Source organism: Camelina sativa, chromosome 3 (assembly GCF_000633955.1).
Source record: "Camelina sativa cultivar DH55 chromosome 3, Cs, whole genome shotgun sequence".
NCBI classification, from domain to species: domain Eukaryota; kingdom Viridiplantae; phylum Streptophyta; class Magnoliopsida; order Brassicales; family Brassicaceae; genus Camelina; species Camelina sativa.
In genome coordinates this window covers 3,021,610-3,038,363 of record NC_025687.1, presented here as the reverse complement: position 1 = coordinate 3,038,363, position 16,754 = coordinate 3,021,610, and the positions used below count along the sequence as shown (strand labels likewise).

Sequence of the window (16,754 nt, the reverse complement as noted above, 5' to 3'; positions counted from 1 at the left end):
TTTTTTTTTTTTTTTTTTTTTTTTTGTTTCTATTGCCAAATGAAAGAGTTTAACATCAATACCAGGACGGTAGAGGAAAACTGCTTTGCATTCCCATGGCTCTGAAGACAGGATAAGAGGCTATCATCAGGGGCAAGTTTACGCAGAAATGATAAAGCAGCAGGCGAGTAATACATTTTCCTTGGGCTGCAGGTGTGTTATTTTTTGTCTGCGTAGAACCAAAGCAAAATGTATTTGCTGATCATAATGGGTAACAGAAGCAGAGAAAAGAATCAGATTCACAATCACTAGTACAGTTGCCTTTACAAGAAAACACTTTCAGGTGTGACAGAATTCTTGGGGGATCAACAACCTCTAGACGATCATATTCAAACCATCGCACAAAACTATAAAAGCATACATAGAAGAGACATGGGACGATTATGTGAAAAAAGAAGAAAACCTGAATTTTGTATTGGCTGAGAAAGCCTGCCCTTTCAAGACAAATGAAAGGGAGACCAGATAAGAAAAAGACACTTTCATGGAGGAGAAAACTCCCAATGCACGCCAGTTGAAAGTCGCTAAAATGTGTCACAAGGTACTGCATCATCAACCACAGAAAGATATAATAAATAATAATGATCAGCTTGCAGAGAGAAAAAAAAAAACTCATGATATAGACAATAAAGAGAAAACGTCATCTGATGGTTTTTAGTTATATAGTAGAAACAAATAATACTGACATCAACAACAATTCAACGTCTCTGTCATTAAAAGTAGAAGCAAAGCTTGAAGAAAATGGTCCAGGACACAGTAATGCCGATCAACACGTGTTCAATACTGATATAATCAGTATGCATTTAAGTATTATAAAGTGCTGCTGGTCAATTCTTCAGGTGGGGGAAAGATCATGCAAAATCCAAATTAGTAAAATCCATCTCAACGGCGTTTTGCTGTATTCGGATGCCGATCATTGGGAACTCCGCAAGTTAAACAGCGACTTGATTATATATATAACATTCATGCGACTTAGGTTTACAGTGCCAAGAACACATAGATCCGTTTATGCTCCCAAAAAAACAAAACGGAAACTGAAAACACACACTCATGATTCCTAAGTAATTTTGGCACTAGTAATGATAGTCAAATTTAGATCTAAAACAGTACAGCAATCGACACGACACCAAATTATAACCCGATCGATTGATACAATCTAGAGCGGTGGATAAAGAACAAAACGAATAGAAAATTAAACACGCATGTATGTATCCCAATGCGGTGGACTGAAGCCAGAGAAGACCGGAAAAAAAAAACCAAAGGAATCGGAAACAGAGGAGGAGATATAGACTAAGAGGGGTACCTGCCAACCAGATTCGATGAGGGAAGCCATGGATGGATCTATTGAAGACAAGTGGGAAGGAAGAAGAAGAAGAAGAAGAAGAAGAAGAAGAAGAAGAAAGAGGTGGGAGAGAGGCCACGCAGTTAATACAAACAACAACAGACTGTCACGAAAAAGCAACGAAATCTGGAACACTGAAGAGATTTTTATTTATTTTTTTTTACCAACCTTTTTTTTTTTTTAAATAATTTTTCTTTTTTGACCACTCTCTCTATCAGAGGCAGGACTTTTTCGGTGTAGTCCCCCTCTCGTGCGGATCAGTACAATTCACACCATCCTCATTCCTCAGCCTCCCTATTTAAGTTTTATTATGGTCTCCACATTTTAATTTTAGTATTTTGCTTTCTTCTAACTCATACTCGCATTCTTTTTGAATTTTACATGATTTTAATCCTATTCTTTTTTTTTTTAAAGCAAAACACTTATGGGAAAGAGAAAAACAAGAAGATATTAAGCTGTGTGTTACATAAATCATGGAGTTAAAGCAATTATTAACCTTAATTTTTTAATAGACAAGTTAAAGACTACTTTGGCTATGCTATTCCAATGATCAAAATACTATACACTGGCCAAACCAAGAGATTACCCTATGGTGATCATTTTCTACGTTTCTCAGTATGTTATGTTATCCACCATGTAACAGCGCACGTCGAATCAGATATGACCTTCATAGAAATGTTTCTGCATGATGAAAAAAAAACTTTTCTTTCCTGGGAAATGTTGTGTCTCAATACAACTAAGCAGACTCCTTGTAACATAAATGATAAATTCAATACGGAAGAACAAAGACCTGGAAAAGTATAAAGGTATGCTATACTTGCTGAAGTTAAAAAAAAAAAAAAAGGAACTGTGGAAAAGATCAAAAGAGATATTCTTGAAAAAACTCAAAAGTGTGACTAGTTGATTAGTCATGTGCTATAGGTGGGAGGTAACTAGGTAGAACAGCACCCTTTTCTGTTAGTAGCAGATGAATCTGATATATTGATCGCAGTTCCTTGGGCAGGAACAGGAAGGTTACCTGCAGCTTCTTGTGCAGCCAAGGCTTTCTTGCTTATGATATGATAAATCTCAGACAAAATGGTCTGAAACGCTTTCTCGATATTGGTTGCTTCTAAAGCAGATGTCTCGAGAAACGACAAACCTTCCTTCTCAGCAAGAGAGCTGCCATCTTCGTCAGCAACAGATCTCAGGTGATTCAGATCTGATTTGTTTCCAGCCATCATGATAACAATGTTGGAATCAGCATGATCCCTGAGCTCACGTAACCATCTGAGGACATTCTCAAAGGTTTGCCTCTTGGTTATGTCGTAGACAAGAAGAGCTCCAACGGCTCCCCTGTAGTAAGCGCTTGTGATTGCTCTATAACGCTCTTGACCTGCTGTATCCCAAATCTGAGCCTTGACTGTTTTGCCTTCAACCTAATGAGATAACACAGCACACATAGGAGCAAGCATTAACAAAGACAAATATCTCAGGCTTCATAGATTCTAATTTACAATTTACAATTTCAAACAAACACCTAAGAGAACCTTCAGATCTAAAACAACAAGATCCGAGAAGGGAGATGGGTCACCTGTAGAGTACGGGTGGCGAATTCGACGCCGATGGTAGATTTGGATTCGAGACAGAACTCGTTTCTGGTGAATCTAGAGAGAATGTTGGATTTACCAACACCGGAATCGCCGATGAGGACGATCTTGAACAAGTAATCGTACTCGTGATCTATTCGATTCGCCATTGCTTCTCAAATCCTAGCGTGTCCGATCGATCAAACCTACGCAAAATACACAAATCCACGTCAACATCGATCAAAGTGATTACAATATAACCGTCTTTGGAAACGGACACGATGAGATCAACCTGAATCAAAAGGAGCAAATTGAAACCCTAGAAAATCGATTTTTTTTTACCCTTTGAGCTAGCCGGGAAGGATCGAGAATCGAAGATATGCTTTTGGAAAATTACTTTTTTTTTTTCTTTCTTTTTTTGGTTTTGTTTTGTTTTTCCTTTCTGTGTATTGTTTTCTCTCCTTATACGTTGCGAGTTTTGTGCTCACGAGGTGAAAACGGAAACACCCATTTATTTCTCTTTAGTTTTGAATTTTGAGATTTTTTTTTTTTGGGTTTGTTTTGAATTCGATTAATTTGAATCCTTTTTCATAAAATTTTGTTAAATCAAGTTGAAAGTTTAATTAATTTATTAGCATTAATATAATTAACATAATACACCACAAGACAACGCATAGATAGCCAGCCATATTCAAACGAAGAACCACAATCAGAAGAAAACTCAGACACACACACACACACAAAGAAGACTCGAGACCCATAAAACACTCACAGAGAGTATATATAAAAGCTAAAATTGGCTTTAGCCAGAGATGTCAATAGACTTAACTTGGGGTTTCTTCTGAGTCTCAACCTTAGGCACAGTCACAGTCAGAACACCGTTCTCCATGTTGGCCTCGACTTGATCCATCTTCACATTCTCCGGTAGCCTAAACTTCCTCGAGAATTGTCCGCTAGACCTTTCAACGCGATGCCACGTGTCCTGCTTCTCCTCTTTCTCCACGTGTCTCTCTCCGCTGATCTTGAGCACACTGTCGTCCTCTATCTCCACTTTAACCTCTTCTTTCTTCATCCCAGGAAGGTCCGCCTTGAACACGTGCGCCTCCGGCGTCTCTCTCCAGTCCACACGTGCGTTCGCAATTGCCGCAGATGTTTCTCCGGAGAGCGAAGACGAGGGGAATTGCATTTGCAGGTCTTTGAAAGGATCCCAAACGTCGAGTGAGAACGGATCGAAGATGCTGTTGCTTCGTCTGTTGTTGTTGCCGAAGAAGCTTGGAATTAGCGACATTCTTCTCGATTGATTTTGGAAAGAAGATGATGTTTTGAATGCTGAGGTAATGTTGATTTTGTGACGAATTCGATTTCGATTTCTGAGCAAACGGGATGAGTCGAGTGATGTATTTATGGTGGTGACAAAGAAATCTCCAGAGCTTCTAGAAATTTTTGGAACCCAAGTTCTTTAAACTTCACAGTTCACACAATAACGATGAGAAGATTGACAAACGGAATAATCCTGACAATTCTAGATGCCTTTCGGTTTTCTAATTACGACTCTTTTCGTCTTTTTTGGGCCATATTTAAGCCCAAATAAAAAGCCTTATTGAACTTAAGGTTTTTGGCCCAGAAACAAAAAAACTGAGATGGATGGATTTGGCACCTTTATTAAAAAAAAGTCAACATCGTCATCATTTTTGACGAACTAAATAGAGAATGAGAAAAATTCATCATCCAACATCTCTCCCACCAATTCCGTTTCTTTGCTTCTACTCTCAGACTCTTCTTCTCTCCTTCGCCTCTCACTCTCTTTCTCTTTCTCGCTTCATTGTCCCCTTTCTTCTTCCCTCGCACATAGATCAGACTTATCTCTCCGGTTTGTCTCTGACGAATCCCGTACTGAGAGATCAGGTTAGCGGTTAATTACTTTCTCCTCCGTTGTTTAGTTCTTGGCCGATTGCATGTTAAGCTACATACATCATCTCCCTGATCCTCCATAGTTATCTTCAGCTTTCTGTTTTTTTTTTTTTTTGCTTTGCTTTTAAGAGATTAGGGAAAAAGTTAAGTTTTGTGGCTTTATAGGTGTCTTTTTTTAAGTGGAATTGTAAATATGGTGGTTTCTAACTTTATATTCAGTTTCCGAATGAAGAATAAGAATTACGTGTTTTAGAAGAACCTGATTTTATTTATGCTTATTGCTTGTGATCAGCTTATGCCTTCGTTGGCCTGTGGTTTTGCTTTTTGTACAAACATATTGACGGAACCTTTAGGTGTACTGTTTATACTGTTACACATGCCATTCATGTTTTGTGGATGGAAAGTATTTTCGGATGCAATTTGTTTTTTGTAGAAAGATTAATGATTTTTTGAGTTTTGCTTTGCTAAAGATTTTGAGATTATATATGCCAACAACGGTGATTTTTATGACATAGGAAGGTAATGTGAAGGTGGTGATCAGAAACTTCACTATGATGGAGCTATCTTTACTCAGATTATGGAGCACGTGTATCGTATTGCTGCTCACCAGCGGAGGAGTTTACTCTAACTCTGAATATTTCATTGGACTGGGAAGCTATGACATTACTGGCCCTGCAGCTGATGTTAATATGATGGGTTATGCTAACATGGAGCAAGTAGCATCTGGTATTCACTTCAGGCTCCGCGCTCGGACTTTCATTGTCTCTGAGCCTCAAGGGAACCGGGTTGTCTTTGTTAACCTTGACGCCTGTATGGCTTCACAAATTGTTAAACTAAAAGTGATCGAGAGACTCAAGGCAAGGTAATGTAGCCACCTAATCTTTTCCCTAGATTGACTAGCCTTAGGTTTTTAATAAGATCATAATAGCTTATAAACTCTCTTTTCTAGATATGGGGACCTATATACAGAAAAGAATGTTGGCATCAGTGGTATTCACACCCATGCCGGTCCAGGGGGTTATCTTCAGTATGTGGTGTATATTGTAACATCTCTTGGATTTGTTCGTCAGTCGTTTGATGCCCTTGTTGATGGAATTGAGCACAGTATCATACAAGCTCATGACAATCTTCGTCCTGGATCAGTTTTCATCAATAGTGGTACGAACTGACATCCCTACTCTCTCTGGAAGTTTTTCATGTTTTCTGAAAGAAAGATTATTGCTGGAATTTTATATAAATTTATGATGGTTACACGATATATTGACAAATGAAATATAGTCAGATGCTGTGTGCATTGGAAATAATCCTCAGAAAACGAATATGTTTGTCTTCTCCATCCTATTTCATGTTGATTGATTCAAATTGGCAAGGTTTTCTTTATTCTTGGCCTAGATTTTGTTCATGTAATGTAGGATTGTTCTTCGGGACTGCTATTTTTCGTAAGCTAATTAAACTTAACTTACAGGTGAACTCTTGGATGCTGGTGTTAACCGCAGTCCAAGTGCATATCTTAATAACCCTTCAGAAGAAAGAAGTAAACACAAGTATGATGTTGATAAAGAAATGACTCTCCTAAAGTTTGTGGATGATCAATGGGGTCCAGTAGGTAGTTTCAACTGGTTTGCTACCCATGGAACTTCCATGAGTCGTACAAACTCTTTGATCAGTGGGGACAACAAGGGCGCTGCAGCACGATTTATGGAGGATTGGTTTGAACAGAACAATGCTGAAAGATCCTACCCGGAAGAATTTATTTCAGATGAGATACCTAGAAGAGTTTCAAGCATAATCGAGAATCAGGACAGCCGTAAGTTTACAACACCTTTCTAACAACAGCTTTGTGTCTCTAAAGATGGAACACGATATAATGTTCAGTTTGTTTGATCTGATGCAGATGACGAGTTGCTAGAGCTTGCATCTTACTTTGAGTCACAACCTGGTAGGCCTGCAACTAGAATTTCAAGTGCTGCAAGGCGGGTGAGGAGTGCTCTGAGGAAGGCTGACATGCCGGGCTTTGTTTCAGCTTTCTGTCAAACGAACTGTGGTGATGTTAGCCCAAATGTGCTTGGAGCCTTTTGCCTAGACACTGGTCTTCCTTGTGATTTCAATCACAGTACATGTGGTGGGAGAAATGAGATGTGCTATGGGCGTGGACCAGGGTATTCACCTGTCTTTATTTTTTTTGTCGGCTTACAAGATTAGATAGCACAAATTTTTCAAAGGGATACTCTGTTGACATGTTTTGCTTTATCATTGCAGCTATCCTGATGAATTTGAGAGTACACGGATAATTGGTGAGAGACAATTCAAGATGGCTTTGGATCTTTTCAGCAAAGCATCTGAACAGCTACAAGGGAAGGTTGATTACCGCCATGTTTATGTTGACTTTTCACAGCTCAATGTGACACTTCCAAAAAAAGATGGGATTTCAGAAGTTGTAAAAACTTGTCCTGCGGCAATGGGATTCGCTTTTGCTGCTGGAACCACAGATGGACCAGGAGCATTTGATTTTACACAAGGAGATGAGAAGGTATTTAGTCAAAGTCATATTGTATCAACCAATAGGTATATATTGCCTCCATGCTATTCATTTCTTTAGTCTACCGTTTGGATGATAAATCAGGGGAACCCTTTCTGGAGATTGGTGAGAAACGTTCTTAAAAAACCGGACAAGAAACAAAGCGATTGTCATTACCCAAAACCAATCTTGCTTGACACTGGAGAAATGACAAAGCCATATGACTGGGCTGTAAGTAGTTAAAAAAATTGTGAACTTCCATGAGTCTTGTTTACGGTTTTAAGACTCTATTCTAACTTGTCATTGATTACAGCCGTCAATTCTTTCATTGCAAATTCTACGTATTGGACAACTTTTCATTCTCAGCGTTCCTGGAGGTAGTGGAAAATCTTCAGATTGTCACACTTCATAATAATGACTAATGATGCGATGATTAATATTACTGTCTATCTTTCTTGTCAGAATTTACAACTATGGCTGGAAGGCGTCTCCGTGATGCAGTGAAGACACAGCTTAAAAGCAGTGGTAATAAAGAATTGAGTGGTGAGATTCACGTCGTGATAGCTGGGTTGGCTAATGGTTACTCGCAGTATGTGACTACCTTTGAGGAGTACCAAGTGCAAAGATATGAGGTAATAGCTTATCACACTGATACTGTAGAACAAACAGCTCCTTCATGTTTCTCTTAATCTGTATCTGATGCAATGGTTGCATTCTTTAGGGCGCATCTACACTGTATGGCCCACACACCCTCAGTGGCTACATTCAAGAGTTCAAGAAACTCTCCAAATCTCTCGTCCTTGATATGCCTGTTGAACAGGGTCCTCAACCACCGGATCTCCTTGACAAGCAACTGAGCTTCCTCACACCAGTCATGATGGACACAACTCCTGACGGAGACAGTTTTGGGGATGTAATCTCGGATGTTCCCAAAAACCTGTCTTTGAAGAGGGGAAACGACCAGGTGACTGTTGTATTCCGGTCAGCTTGCCCTAGAAACGATCTACTGACAGAAGGTATCATCAGCCAAAATAGTTTATGCTTGTGTCTGCTTCTTATCTTAGTCATTAGATATTTTTAAGTGAGTGACTTGATCATATTTTTGATNTTACGGTTTTAAGACTCTATTCTAACTTGTCATTGATTACAGCCGTCAATTCTTTCATTGCAAATTCTACGTATTGGACAACTTTTCATTCTCAGCGTTCCTGGAGGTAGTGGAAAATCTTCAGATTGTCACACTTCATAATAATGACTAATGATGCGATGATTAATATTACTGTCTATCTTTCTTGTCAGAATTTACAACTATGGCTGGAAGGCGTCTCCGTGATGCAGTGAAGACACAGCTTAAAAGCAGTGGTAATAAAGAATTGAGTGGTGAGATTCACGTCGTGATAGCTGGGTTGGCTAATGGTTACTCGCAGTATGTGACTACCTTTGAGGAGTACCAAGTGCAAAGATATGAGGTAATAGCTTATCACACTGATACTGTAGAACAAACAGCTCCTTCATGTTTCTCTTAATCTGTATCTGATGCAATGGTTGCATTCTTTAGGGCGCATCTACACTGTATGGCCCACACACCCTCAGTGGCTACATTCAAGAGTTCAAGAAACTCTCCAAATCTCTCGTCCTTGATATGCCTGTTGAACAGGGTCCTCAACCACCGGATCTCCTTGACAAGCAACTGAGCTTCCTCACACCAGTCATGATGGACACAACTCCTGACGGAGACAGTTTTGGGGATGTAATCTCGGATGTCCCCAAAAACCTGTCTTTGAAGAGGGGAAACGACCAGGTGACTGTTGTATTCCGGTCAGCTTGCCCTAGAAACGATCTACTGACAGAAGGTATCATCAGCCAAAATTGCTTATGCTTGTGTCTGCTTCTTAGTCATAGAGATTTCAAAGTGAGTGACTTTGAAATCTAACAAGTGATACTATGTTCATGGCAGGGACGTTTGCTCTGGTGGAGAGACTAGAGCAGAAGGACAAGACTTGGACCCCAGTTTATGACGACGATGATCTATGTCTGAGGTTCAAGTGGTCAAGGCCTAAAAAGCTGAGCTCCCGGAGTCATGCCACTGTGGAATGGAGAATCCCAGAGACTGCATCACCAGGGGTTTACAGGATCACCCATTTTGGTGCTGCAAAGAAGCTCTTTGGGTCAGTCCACCATTTCACAGGCTCTTCAAGTGCTTTCGTTGTAACATAAACAAGTAAAACCAAAGTAGATGTAGTCAACTTGTATTATACTAGGTTTACCTGATGCACTGTCTTGTGCACTTACATGTACTACACAAATGTAGAAATGGTGTCAAAGAACTGATGTTGAGAAGTCTAACGGAATCCAATATACCTTTTCATGTAAATGTTCACATACATTTGAGGTATACGCAAATTATGGTTGTGTTAGTGTATCAATATCTTGCCAAATGGAGTTAGTTTGTTGATGAATCGTTATAGTTTCGAAGACAACTATTTTGCTGAACTTTGTTATCATAAAACATAATAAGTCAAGAAAACAACTGATTCTAGAGGGGCATACAATGGAATCTCACAAATAAAAACATAAGCATCATCAAGGAATCTTCAACATTTTAGGATGAAGAGAAGTTATGGTAACTAAGGGGTCTTAGGCATTAGTGTCTTCTTCTTCTTCAATCTTAGGAGCCAAGTAATAACGAATGTAACCCATCTCAGCAACCTTATACTCCACAACTACTGGCAACTCGGACGATAAGCTGATTGTCACTGTGTCCGACAATGGAGTTGCCTTTGTGAAGGAGTTCATGTACCTCAGGGCAAATGAGAGAGACACTGGCTCGTTCATCTCTATCACAATGGCATCTTCCGGCTGCAATACACAAAACAAAAACCTCAATTCAACATGTCGCTCCAATGAAACAGCCATAGATGATTTGTCAACTGTTTTCATAATTTAGAGCTAGACAAGTCAATACCTTGTCAACAGTTGTGTTCTGCCTGAGCACAATGTTAGCGGTTCCAATGTCACCGGCAGTGGAAAACTTAACCCCTTCTTTAGTCACAGAGATGACAACTGCAACAATAACATCAAGTCAAGTCTCTATATAGACTCCAAAAAGCAACTCAGATTCACAATAGAAACAATCCTGACTACATATAACACAATGTACCTGTATCACCAATGCTACTTAGATCTTTGCAGATCCTGGAAAACTCACTCGACGGCATCCTCACGATCGAGTGGTACTCGGCCTCAGGTATTCCTAGATGTTCACTGTCAATATCCATCAGCTTCATCTCAAAATCTGCAATCTTGTCTTGCGCTGTAAATCATCAAAAAGAGATCTTCGTTTAACTAGCAAGTGGTAACCTCAACAAAACATATCAAGTTTCTCCCTCAAAATCAGGAAGCAGCTATGTCTAACCAAGTTTTGACCCTTAAAGACTACTATAATACTACAACCCTAAGAGAACTGACATCATACTGTACACATAAATCAAAAGAAACCTTACTAGGGCTCTCGAACATGAAGGTGACAGTGTCGCCGCCGTCATCAGCCTTGATAGTGATGATATCATCATTTCCAGCACATTTGAGCATCTTGGACATGTTGCCGAGATTCATCCCCATGGAGAGATTCCTGTCGCACCTGTAGTGCTCGAAGCCTTCGGATCTCAGCAAGAGAGACACCAAAGCGACGTGGCTTGAATCCATAGCTTGGAGCGAGAAACCAGTGGTGGAGCAGTCGAAGTTGGCATCGTTCACCAGATCCTTGATCGATTCTAGAACCTTCTTCAACAGTGAGCCCTGAACAAGACGTAGCTCCAACATCTCGTCGTTTGTGAGAGAGAGGTTTTGCAGATTTTTTTTTTTTGTTGTTGTTGGAAACAAGAATTGGCACACAGACAGTCACACACATCTTAAAGGAGTTTCCAATTTTATTTTATTTTGGCGGGATTTAGCCCTTCAAGGATATTTAGTTCCCGCCAATGCTTTTAGTGCCTCATTGAGTTAGTGGATTGATTTGTGTTATTAAAAAAAGAAAAGTCAATTTTGAAATTTAGTGAAAGTTTCGGGTTTATATTGTAATATTCTAAAGATAAAAAAACCGACTCTGCCCTAGTTAAAAATCCATCCCGTCCCGTCGTCACCTTGGTTTGTGTTCGAGATTCGATATCGCGAGAAATCGAATCAGAGGAGAAGAGAATGGCTCACAGGATACTTAGAGATCATGAAGCCGATGGATGGGAACGCTCCGATTTCCCAATCATCTGCGAATCTTGTCTCGGTGACAACCCCTACGTGCGAATGGTAAATTCACTTCCTCGATTCCCATCTAATGGATTTGCCTGTCTCTTGTTTTCTTTCAATGGTTCCTGAATCGTCTTTTTTCGGATCTCAATCTCTTGCTCGTTGATGTTTTCTGTGTGTTTTGGAGTGGTTAGCTTAGTAATTTAGGTTTTTTTAGGGTTTAGGTAGGTCACAACTTCGTCGATCCAATTTCGTCTAGTTATAGCTCGATATGCTGATTCTCATAGCTTTCAGCTACAAGTTAGGTATTGGAAGCAGTTTTTGGGTTTGTTTGAGATGCAATTGCTGACTGAAGTATTATGTTTTGGTATGTAGACTAAAGCGAATTACGATAAGGAGTGCAAGATATGTACAAGACCTTTCACGGTGTTTAGGTGGAGACCTGGCCGGGATGCTAGATACAAGAAGACCGAAATTTGTCAGACTTGTTGCAAGCTGAAAAATGTGTGCCAAGTTTGTCTTTTGGATCTTGAGTATGGTCTTCCAGTCCAGGTCAGGGACACAGCACTCAACATTAGTACTCATGACTCTATCCCTAAAAGTGATGTCAACAGAGAGTACTTTGCTGAAGAACACGACAGGAAGGTATGACCATGTTCACTTTCTTTGTCTTTTTTAACTTAAGGGTTATATTTCAACATTTGTTGGTTTTGGAATTTGATTAGGTTATAATGAATGATTGATGACTAAGTCTAGTTTTCTCATGGTGGCTTATCTAAGTGGATTTGATTTTCCTTTTTATGTAGACTAGGGCTGGACTGGATTATGAATCCTCATTCGGGAAGATGCGACCTAATGATACTATTTTAAAGCTTCAAAGAACAACGCCATACTATAAAAGGAACCGAGCACATGTTTGTAGTTTCTTCATCAGGGGTGAGTGTACAAGAGGTGCTGAATGTCCATACCGGCATGAGATGCCTGAAACAGGAGAGCTATCCCAGCAAAACATTAAAGACCGTTATTATGGGTAAGCTATTTTCTTCTGTATGATTTATGCTTTGTTGCCTTGACAAATGCTAATTTCATTATCTACCCTAATGGAGTTGGTGAAATTTTGTATATCTCTCCCATGGTACTATTTTCTCCATGATCAGTTTATATACTCGGTGTTTGGAAGCCCCTGACATATGTGAATTGTTATCACCAATTCTGTGCTGAACTATTTTATGTTGGCTCTCAATGTAGTCTTGTTCTATAGGGTCTTTTCCTTTTATTCTTCCCTTAATAATGTATTAGTACTTCTACATTTATGCATGTTAAACGGTTGGTTTGAGCTGTTTCTCATCTTCTTTGTATACATTTGCAGTGTTAATGATCCAGTTGCTATGAAGTTACTTGGAAAAGCCGGTGAGATGGGCACTTTGGAATCACCAGAGGATGAAAGCATCAAAACGCTTTACGTCGGTGGACTGAACTCAAGAATCCTGGAGCAAGACATACGAGACCAATTTTACGCCTATGGAGAAATCGAATCTATCAGAATTTTGGCTGACAAAGCCTGTGCATTTGTCACATACACATCCCGTGAAGGTGCAGAGAAGGCTGCACAAGAGCTCGCCAACAGGCTAGTCGTCAACGGTCAGAGGCTAAAACTCACATGGGGAAGACCCAGACCTGAGCAAGATGGTTCCAACCAACAGGGCAGTGTGGCTCATAGTGGGTTACTACCTCGAGCAGTTATATCTCAGCAGCACAATCAACCCCCACCAATGCAGCAGTACTATATGCAGCCACCACCAGCTAACCAAGACAAACCTTATTACCCATCTATGGACCCACAGAGAATGGGCGCAGTCATTTCAAATCAAGAGGCTGGTGGTTCAAGCACCATTGACAACAGCGGAGCTTCATCTTCTTCTTACGTGATGCCTCCACACCAGTCATACCCACCAGCACCATATGGATATATGCCACCGCCTTACCAGCAGCAGTATCCTCCTAACCATCATCATCATCCTGGTCCTATGCAGCACTATGCCCCGCCTCCAGCAGCTTACCCGTACCCACAGCAACCTGGTCCTGGATCAAGACCTGCACCTTCTCCAGCCGCTGTCTCTGCTCCATCACCTGACTCTGCACCTGCTGGGTCTGCAGGAGCACCTTCAGGATCCTCTCAACAACCTCCTGCTGCTGCTTCTACTGCAACTGGTTCGTCTCAATAGAGAAAAAATCCTTGTTTAAAATGTACTGTACTGCAAGTTTTCCCGCTATCCATGCTCTCGGAAGGATTTTGTACTCTGTATGAATCGTTTTCTCCTGCTTTAGTTTTCAACTTTAAAAATATATTGATTACCGTATCGGTTCTTCATCATGAAAGGTATCATTTATAGAAACCAATTTGATTATGTTTAATATAGTATGCAGTCATGTTCAATTTTATAAAATATAATAATTGATATATGAACCAAAAATTTGGATGAATCAGACAGCAATGTCCGGTTCATCAAGTCCATTGGGCCTTCTTGGATAGGAAAACTCTTATAAAGCTGGGCCGGACGCCAAAAAGGAACATGTGATCGAGTTAAATAAATCCCATCGCGTCCGATTCTCCCGAAGCTTCTTCTAAATCCTCCCTATATATACATTCATCTTTCCCGACACATACGGAATCGTGAAATTCATTGTCGCTCCGGTCAGGTGTAGAGAGTTCTGGAACATCCAATTTGCATTAGGAGAAACGTTCGTCGGGGTATTCCGATGTGAGTATTCTCTGTTTGATCGATTTTATCATCATTCTTTGCCGATTTAAAGCCGTTTGAACGTGTTACAGAGATGTTTTTGAATTGTCTGTTAGGTGTTGTTAGATCTGAATTGTTGCTATGAATTCCGATGTGTTTTAGCTTGATTCTAGATCGGTATGGAAAATATATAGATAGATGTAAGCGTTTGCCATGTGATTGAGTATGATGAAGGTCTGATTCTTGTTTCTCTGGTAGTTGGTTTGGAGGTTAAAGGTGTTGTAAATTTTGAATAAACTATTGTTGTTTGGATAATCCTTTGTAGATTTTGGGGGGTTTTCAAAATCTATTGTTTATTTCCCATATTGGTTTATTGTTCAATTTAGCATGCATGTTCATATATATTAAGACAATACACACATAAAGCCAAGAATCTCAATCGTTTAATATGTTCTTGTTTCTTTTAGATGTCTTACTCAAGAAGGTCAAGATACTCTCCTTCAGTATCTCCTTATGACAAGCGTCGTGGAAGGTCTGTCTCAAGGTCCTTGTCAAGAAGCCGGTCGAGGTACTTTTCCTTTCCTTAGTTTCTGGTTTTCGGTTTGTTGCTTCTGAATGCGCTAGTAACTGAGATTGTTCTTTTTAATAAATTAGGAGTATCTCAAGTGATGCTGAAAATCCTGGTAACAGTTTATATGTAACTGGATTGTCTCACCGGGTTACTGAAAGAGATCTGGAGGATCATTTCTCTAAAGAAGGAAAGGTTGGATGTTATGTTGATTTTTGGAATTTTTTTGAAATCTTTTGTAGCTCACTACTGGTGCCTAAGCTGTAGAGTTGTTTTTAGAGTAGAGATTTTGTTTTTTTTTTTTCCATGTTTTAACCTTTGTGAGCTTTGCTATTTCTAGGTAACTGATGTTCACCTTGTCCTGGACCCATGGACTAGAGAATCTCGCGGTTTTGGTTTTATCTCATTGGAAACTGTTGGTGATGTGAACCGCTGCATTAGATATCTAGATCACTCTGTTCTCCTGGGCCGCGTCATTAAAGTTGAGAAGGTAAATAAACTGATTACTAGCGACTTCTCTGGTATAAGTGTAGAACCATAATTTCCAATCTGGAAAAATTTGAAGTAATATGGGTAATATGATAGTTTTTATATTTTTTTTGTTCTCATTTAAGTTATTTGCTTGTTTCCACTTTCAAGTTTCTGTTTCAGTAGGTCTGCTGTTTGTAGCAACCGTGCTTCACCAAATAGCAAACGTTGCAACAGTTCAAACAAATAGGGTTGTGTACCCTGCATTCCTCTCTTTTCTTGATTGACTTAATTTACCTTCCTTCAGTGGCTTCAATGTTAAAATCTTATTTTTGTCTTGTCGCCAATTTTACAAATACTTCCCTAGTTCATTGGTAGATTTCTGACAGTTCTATGATATCTCTGGTTTTATGTTCAGGCAAGACGTCGTAGAGGACGTACTCCAACTCCTGGAAAGTACTTGGGGCTGAGAACCGCTCGAGGTATCATGTCTATTGGTTTTACTACGATTCCTTAGTGGGTGTTTCCGGATTTTCTCTTACATGGTTTGTTTTTGCAGGACACCATAGGTCTCCTAGCTACTCTCTTGGCAGGTCTGTTAGCAGCTCTCGTAGTAGCAGTCGAAGCTATTCATCTGATCGGAGCAGATCTTATTCTCCAAGCTATCGGCAGAGAGAAAGATCCTCTTCGTACTCACCCTACTATAGGCGAGGCAGATCTTACTCTCGTTCCAGATCTCCATCACCTGATGATCGCTACTACAGGAGACGCGACAGATCATACTCACCCTACTACAGGCGGAGGGAGAGGTCCAGGTCCAGATCCTACTCACCTCACTACAGAGCAAGGGACAGATCATACTCGCCTTACTACAGGCGGAGGTACAGGTCCAGGTCCAGGTCCAGGTCTTACTCGCCACGATACAGAGCACGTGACAGATCATACTCACCCTACTGGAGGGGAAGAGACCGGTCTTTTTCGCCTTACTACCGAGGGAGAGACAGGTCCTACTCACCTGAAAGTCGTCACTACAGAAGGTATGGCGTTAGTTCAATAGAAACAGATTAGCTGAAACTGATGAGTAGTGTAGTCAAGTAACTGAAGATTCAAATGAAATCAGGTACAGGTCAGTGTCGAGCAGCGTAAGCCCGCTGAGGAGAAGCAAATCACGGAGCTTATCCCCGAAGAAGGGAAGGAAAGGGAGCAGAAGCAAGTCTTGCAGGCGCGACAGTCAATTTTCAATGAGCCATTCGAGGAGCGCAAGATCAAGCACCTCCAGATCCGTCAGCCCATAACACTCTCTGGTTACTTGGTGTTACTACTACAATCACGCACTCTTTTTTTTTTTTTTTTTTTTTTT

At 40.2% G+C, this 16,754-nt stretch overlaps 7 protein-coding genes across 11 annotated transcripts in view; 3 read left to right on the top strand and 4 right to left on the bottom strand.

The window, feature by feature from the left end:
• The window catches only part of LOC104778598 (methylsterol monooxygenase 2-2-like), a 2,954-nt gene extending 1,446 nt beyond the window's left edge, over nucleotides 1-1,508 (bottom strand). Inside the window, exons 1-3 of the mRNA XM_010503051.2 lie at nucleotides 1,340-1,508; nucleotides 443-580; nucleotides 62-208 (exon numbers count right to left, since the gene is read on the bottom strand). Coding sequence (XP_010501353.1) covers nucleotides 62-208; nucleotides 443-580; nucleotides 1,340-1,369 — 315 coding nt within the window. The 5' untranslated portion in view covers nucleotides 1,370-1,508. The remainder of the gene's footprint in view (nucleotides 1-61; nucleotides 209-442; nucleotides 581-1,339) is intronic.
• Nucleotides 2,065-3,493, bottom strand: LOC109124440 (ras-related protein RABA2b-like). Of its 3 annotated transcripts, none has more exons than XM_010489134.1 (3): nucleotides 3,239-3,493; nucleotides 2,952-3,152; nucleotides 2,065-2,796 (listed from the first exon to the last, which is right to left on the bottom strand). In XM_010489134.1, exons 2-3 carry the CDS (start codon nucleotides 3,114-3,116, stop codon nucleotides 2,311-2,313), a joined length of 651 nt encoding a protein of 216 aa, XP_010487436.1. In that variant the 5' UTR covers nucleotides 3,117-3,152; nucleotides 3,239-3,493; the 3' UTR covers nucleotides 2,065-2,310. The 3 variants fall into 3 exon arrangements, with proteins under 3 accessions (XP_010487436.1, XP_010487428.1, XP_019098879.1); XM_010489126.1 differs by having other exon boundaries at nucleotides 3,289-3,493; XM_019243334.1 differs by having other exon boundaries at nucleotides 2,952-3,493.
• Nucleotides 3,553-4,435, bottom strand: LOC104765432 (17.8 kDa class I heat shock protein-like). Its single transcript, XM_010489145.2, has one exon. The coding sequence runs from the start codon at nucleotides 4,232-4,234 to the stop codon at nucleotides 3,749-3,751; it is 486 nt and encodes a 161-aa protein (XP_010487447.1). The 5' UTR covers nucleotides 4,235-4,435; the 3' UTR covers nucleotides 3,553-3,748.
• LOC104765409 (neutral ceramidase-like) lies at nucleotides 4,620-9,781 on the top strand. Its single transcript, XM_010489114.2, has 11 exons — nucleotides 4,620-4,851; nucleotides 5,373-5,719; nucleotides 5,807-6,015; nucleotides 6,323-6,664; nucleotides 6,752-7,016; nucleotides 7,117-7,387; nucleotides 7,481-7,606; nucleotides 7,689-7,752; nucleotides 7,838-8,007; nucleotides 8,097-8,391; nucleotides 9,333-9,781. Exons 1-11 carry the CDS (start codon nucleotides 4,657-4,659, stop codon nucleotides 9,590-9,592), a joined length of 2,544 nt encoding a protein of 847 aa, XP_010487416.1. The 5' UTR covers nucleotides 4,620-4,656; the 3' UTR covers nucleotides 9,593-9,781.
• On the bottom strand, nucleotides 9,859-11,259 carry LOC109124439 (proliferating cellular nuclear antigen 1). The gene is made up of 4 exons (XM_010489102.1): nucleotides 10,879-11,259; nucleotides 10,536-10,688; nucleotides 10,341-10,438; nucleotides 9,859-10,234 (listed from the first exon to the last, which is right to left on the bottom strand). The coding sequence occupies exons 1-4, from the start codon at nucleotides 11,195-11,197 to the stop codon at nucleotides 10,013-10,015; spliced, it is 792 nt and encodes a 263-aa protein (XP_010487404.1). The 5' UTR covers nucleotides 11,198-11,259; the 3' UTR covers nucleotides 9,859-10,012.
• Nucleotides 11,573-13,996, top strand: LOC104765391 (zinc finger CCCH domain-containing protein 4). The gene is made up of 4 exons (XM_010489090.2): nucleotides 11,573-11,677; nucleotides 11,993-12,262; nucleotides 12,424-12,647; nucleotides 12,987-13,996. Exons 1-4 carry the CDS (start codon nucleotides 11,573-11,575, stop codon nucleotides 13,840-13,842), a joined length of 1,455 nt encoding a protein of 484 aa, XP_010487392.1. The 3' UTR covers nucleotides 13,843-13,996.
• Nucleotides 14,274-16,754, top strand: LOC104765369 (serine/arginine-rich splicing factor SR45a-like). Of its 3 annotated transcripts, none has more exons than XR_763873.2 (7): nucleotides 14,274-14,379; nucleotides 14,826-14,926; nucleotides 15,013-15,121; nucleotides 15,267-15,416; nucleotides 15,566-15,645; nucleotides 15,813-15,876; nucleotides 15,954-15,972. XR_763873.2 is itself a non-coding variant. In XM_010489073.1 (7 exons), exons 2-7 carry the CDS (start codon nucleotides 14,826-14,828, stop codon nucleotides 16,687-16,689), a joined length of 1,071 nt encoding a protein of 356 aa, XP_010487375.1. In that variant the 5' UTR covers nucleotides 14,274-14,379; the 3' UTR covers nucleotides 16,690-16,748. The 3 variants fall into 3 exon arrangements, 2 of the variants coding, with proteins under 2 accessions (XP_010487375.1, XP_010487367.1); XM_010489073.1 differs by lacking the exon at nucleotides 15,566-15,645 and adding an exon at nucleotides 16,521-16,748 and having other exon boundaries at nucleotides 15,954-16,431; XM_010489065.2 differs by lacking the exon at nucleotides 15,566-15,645 and adding an exon at nucleotides 16,515-16,754 and having other exon boundaries at nucleotides 14,275-14,379; nucleotides 15,954-16,431.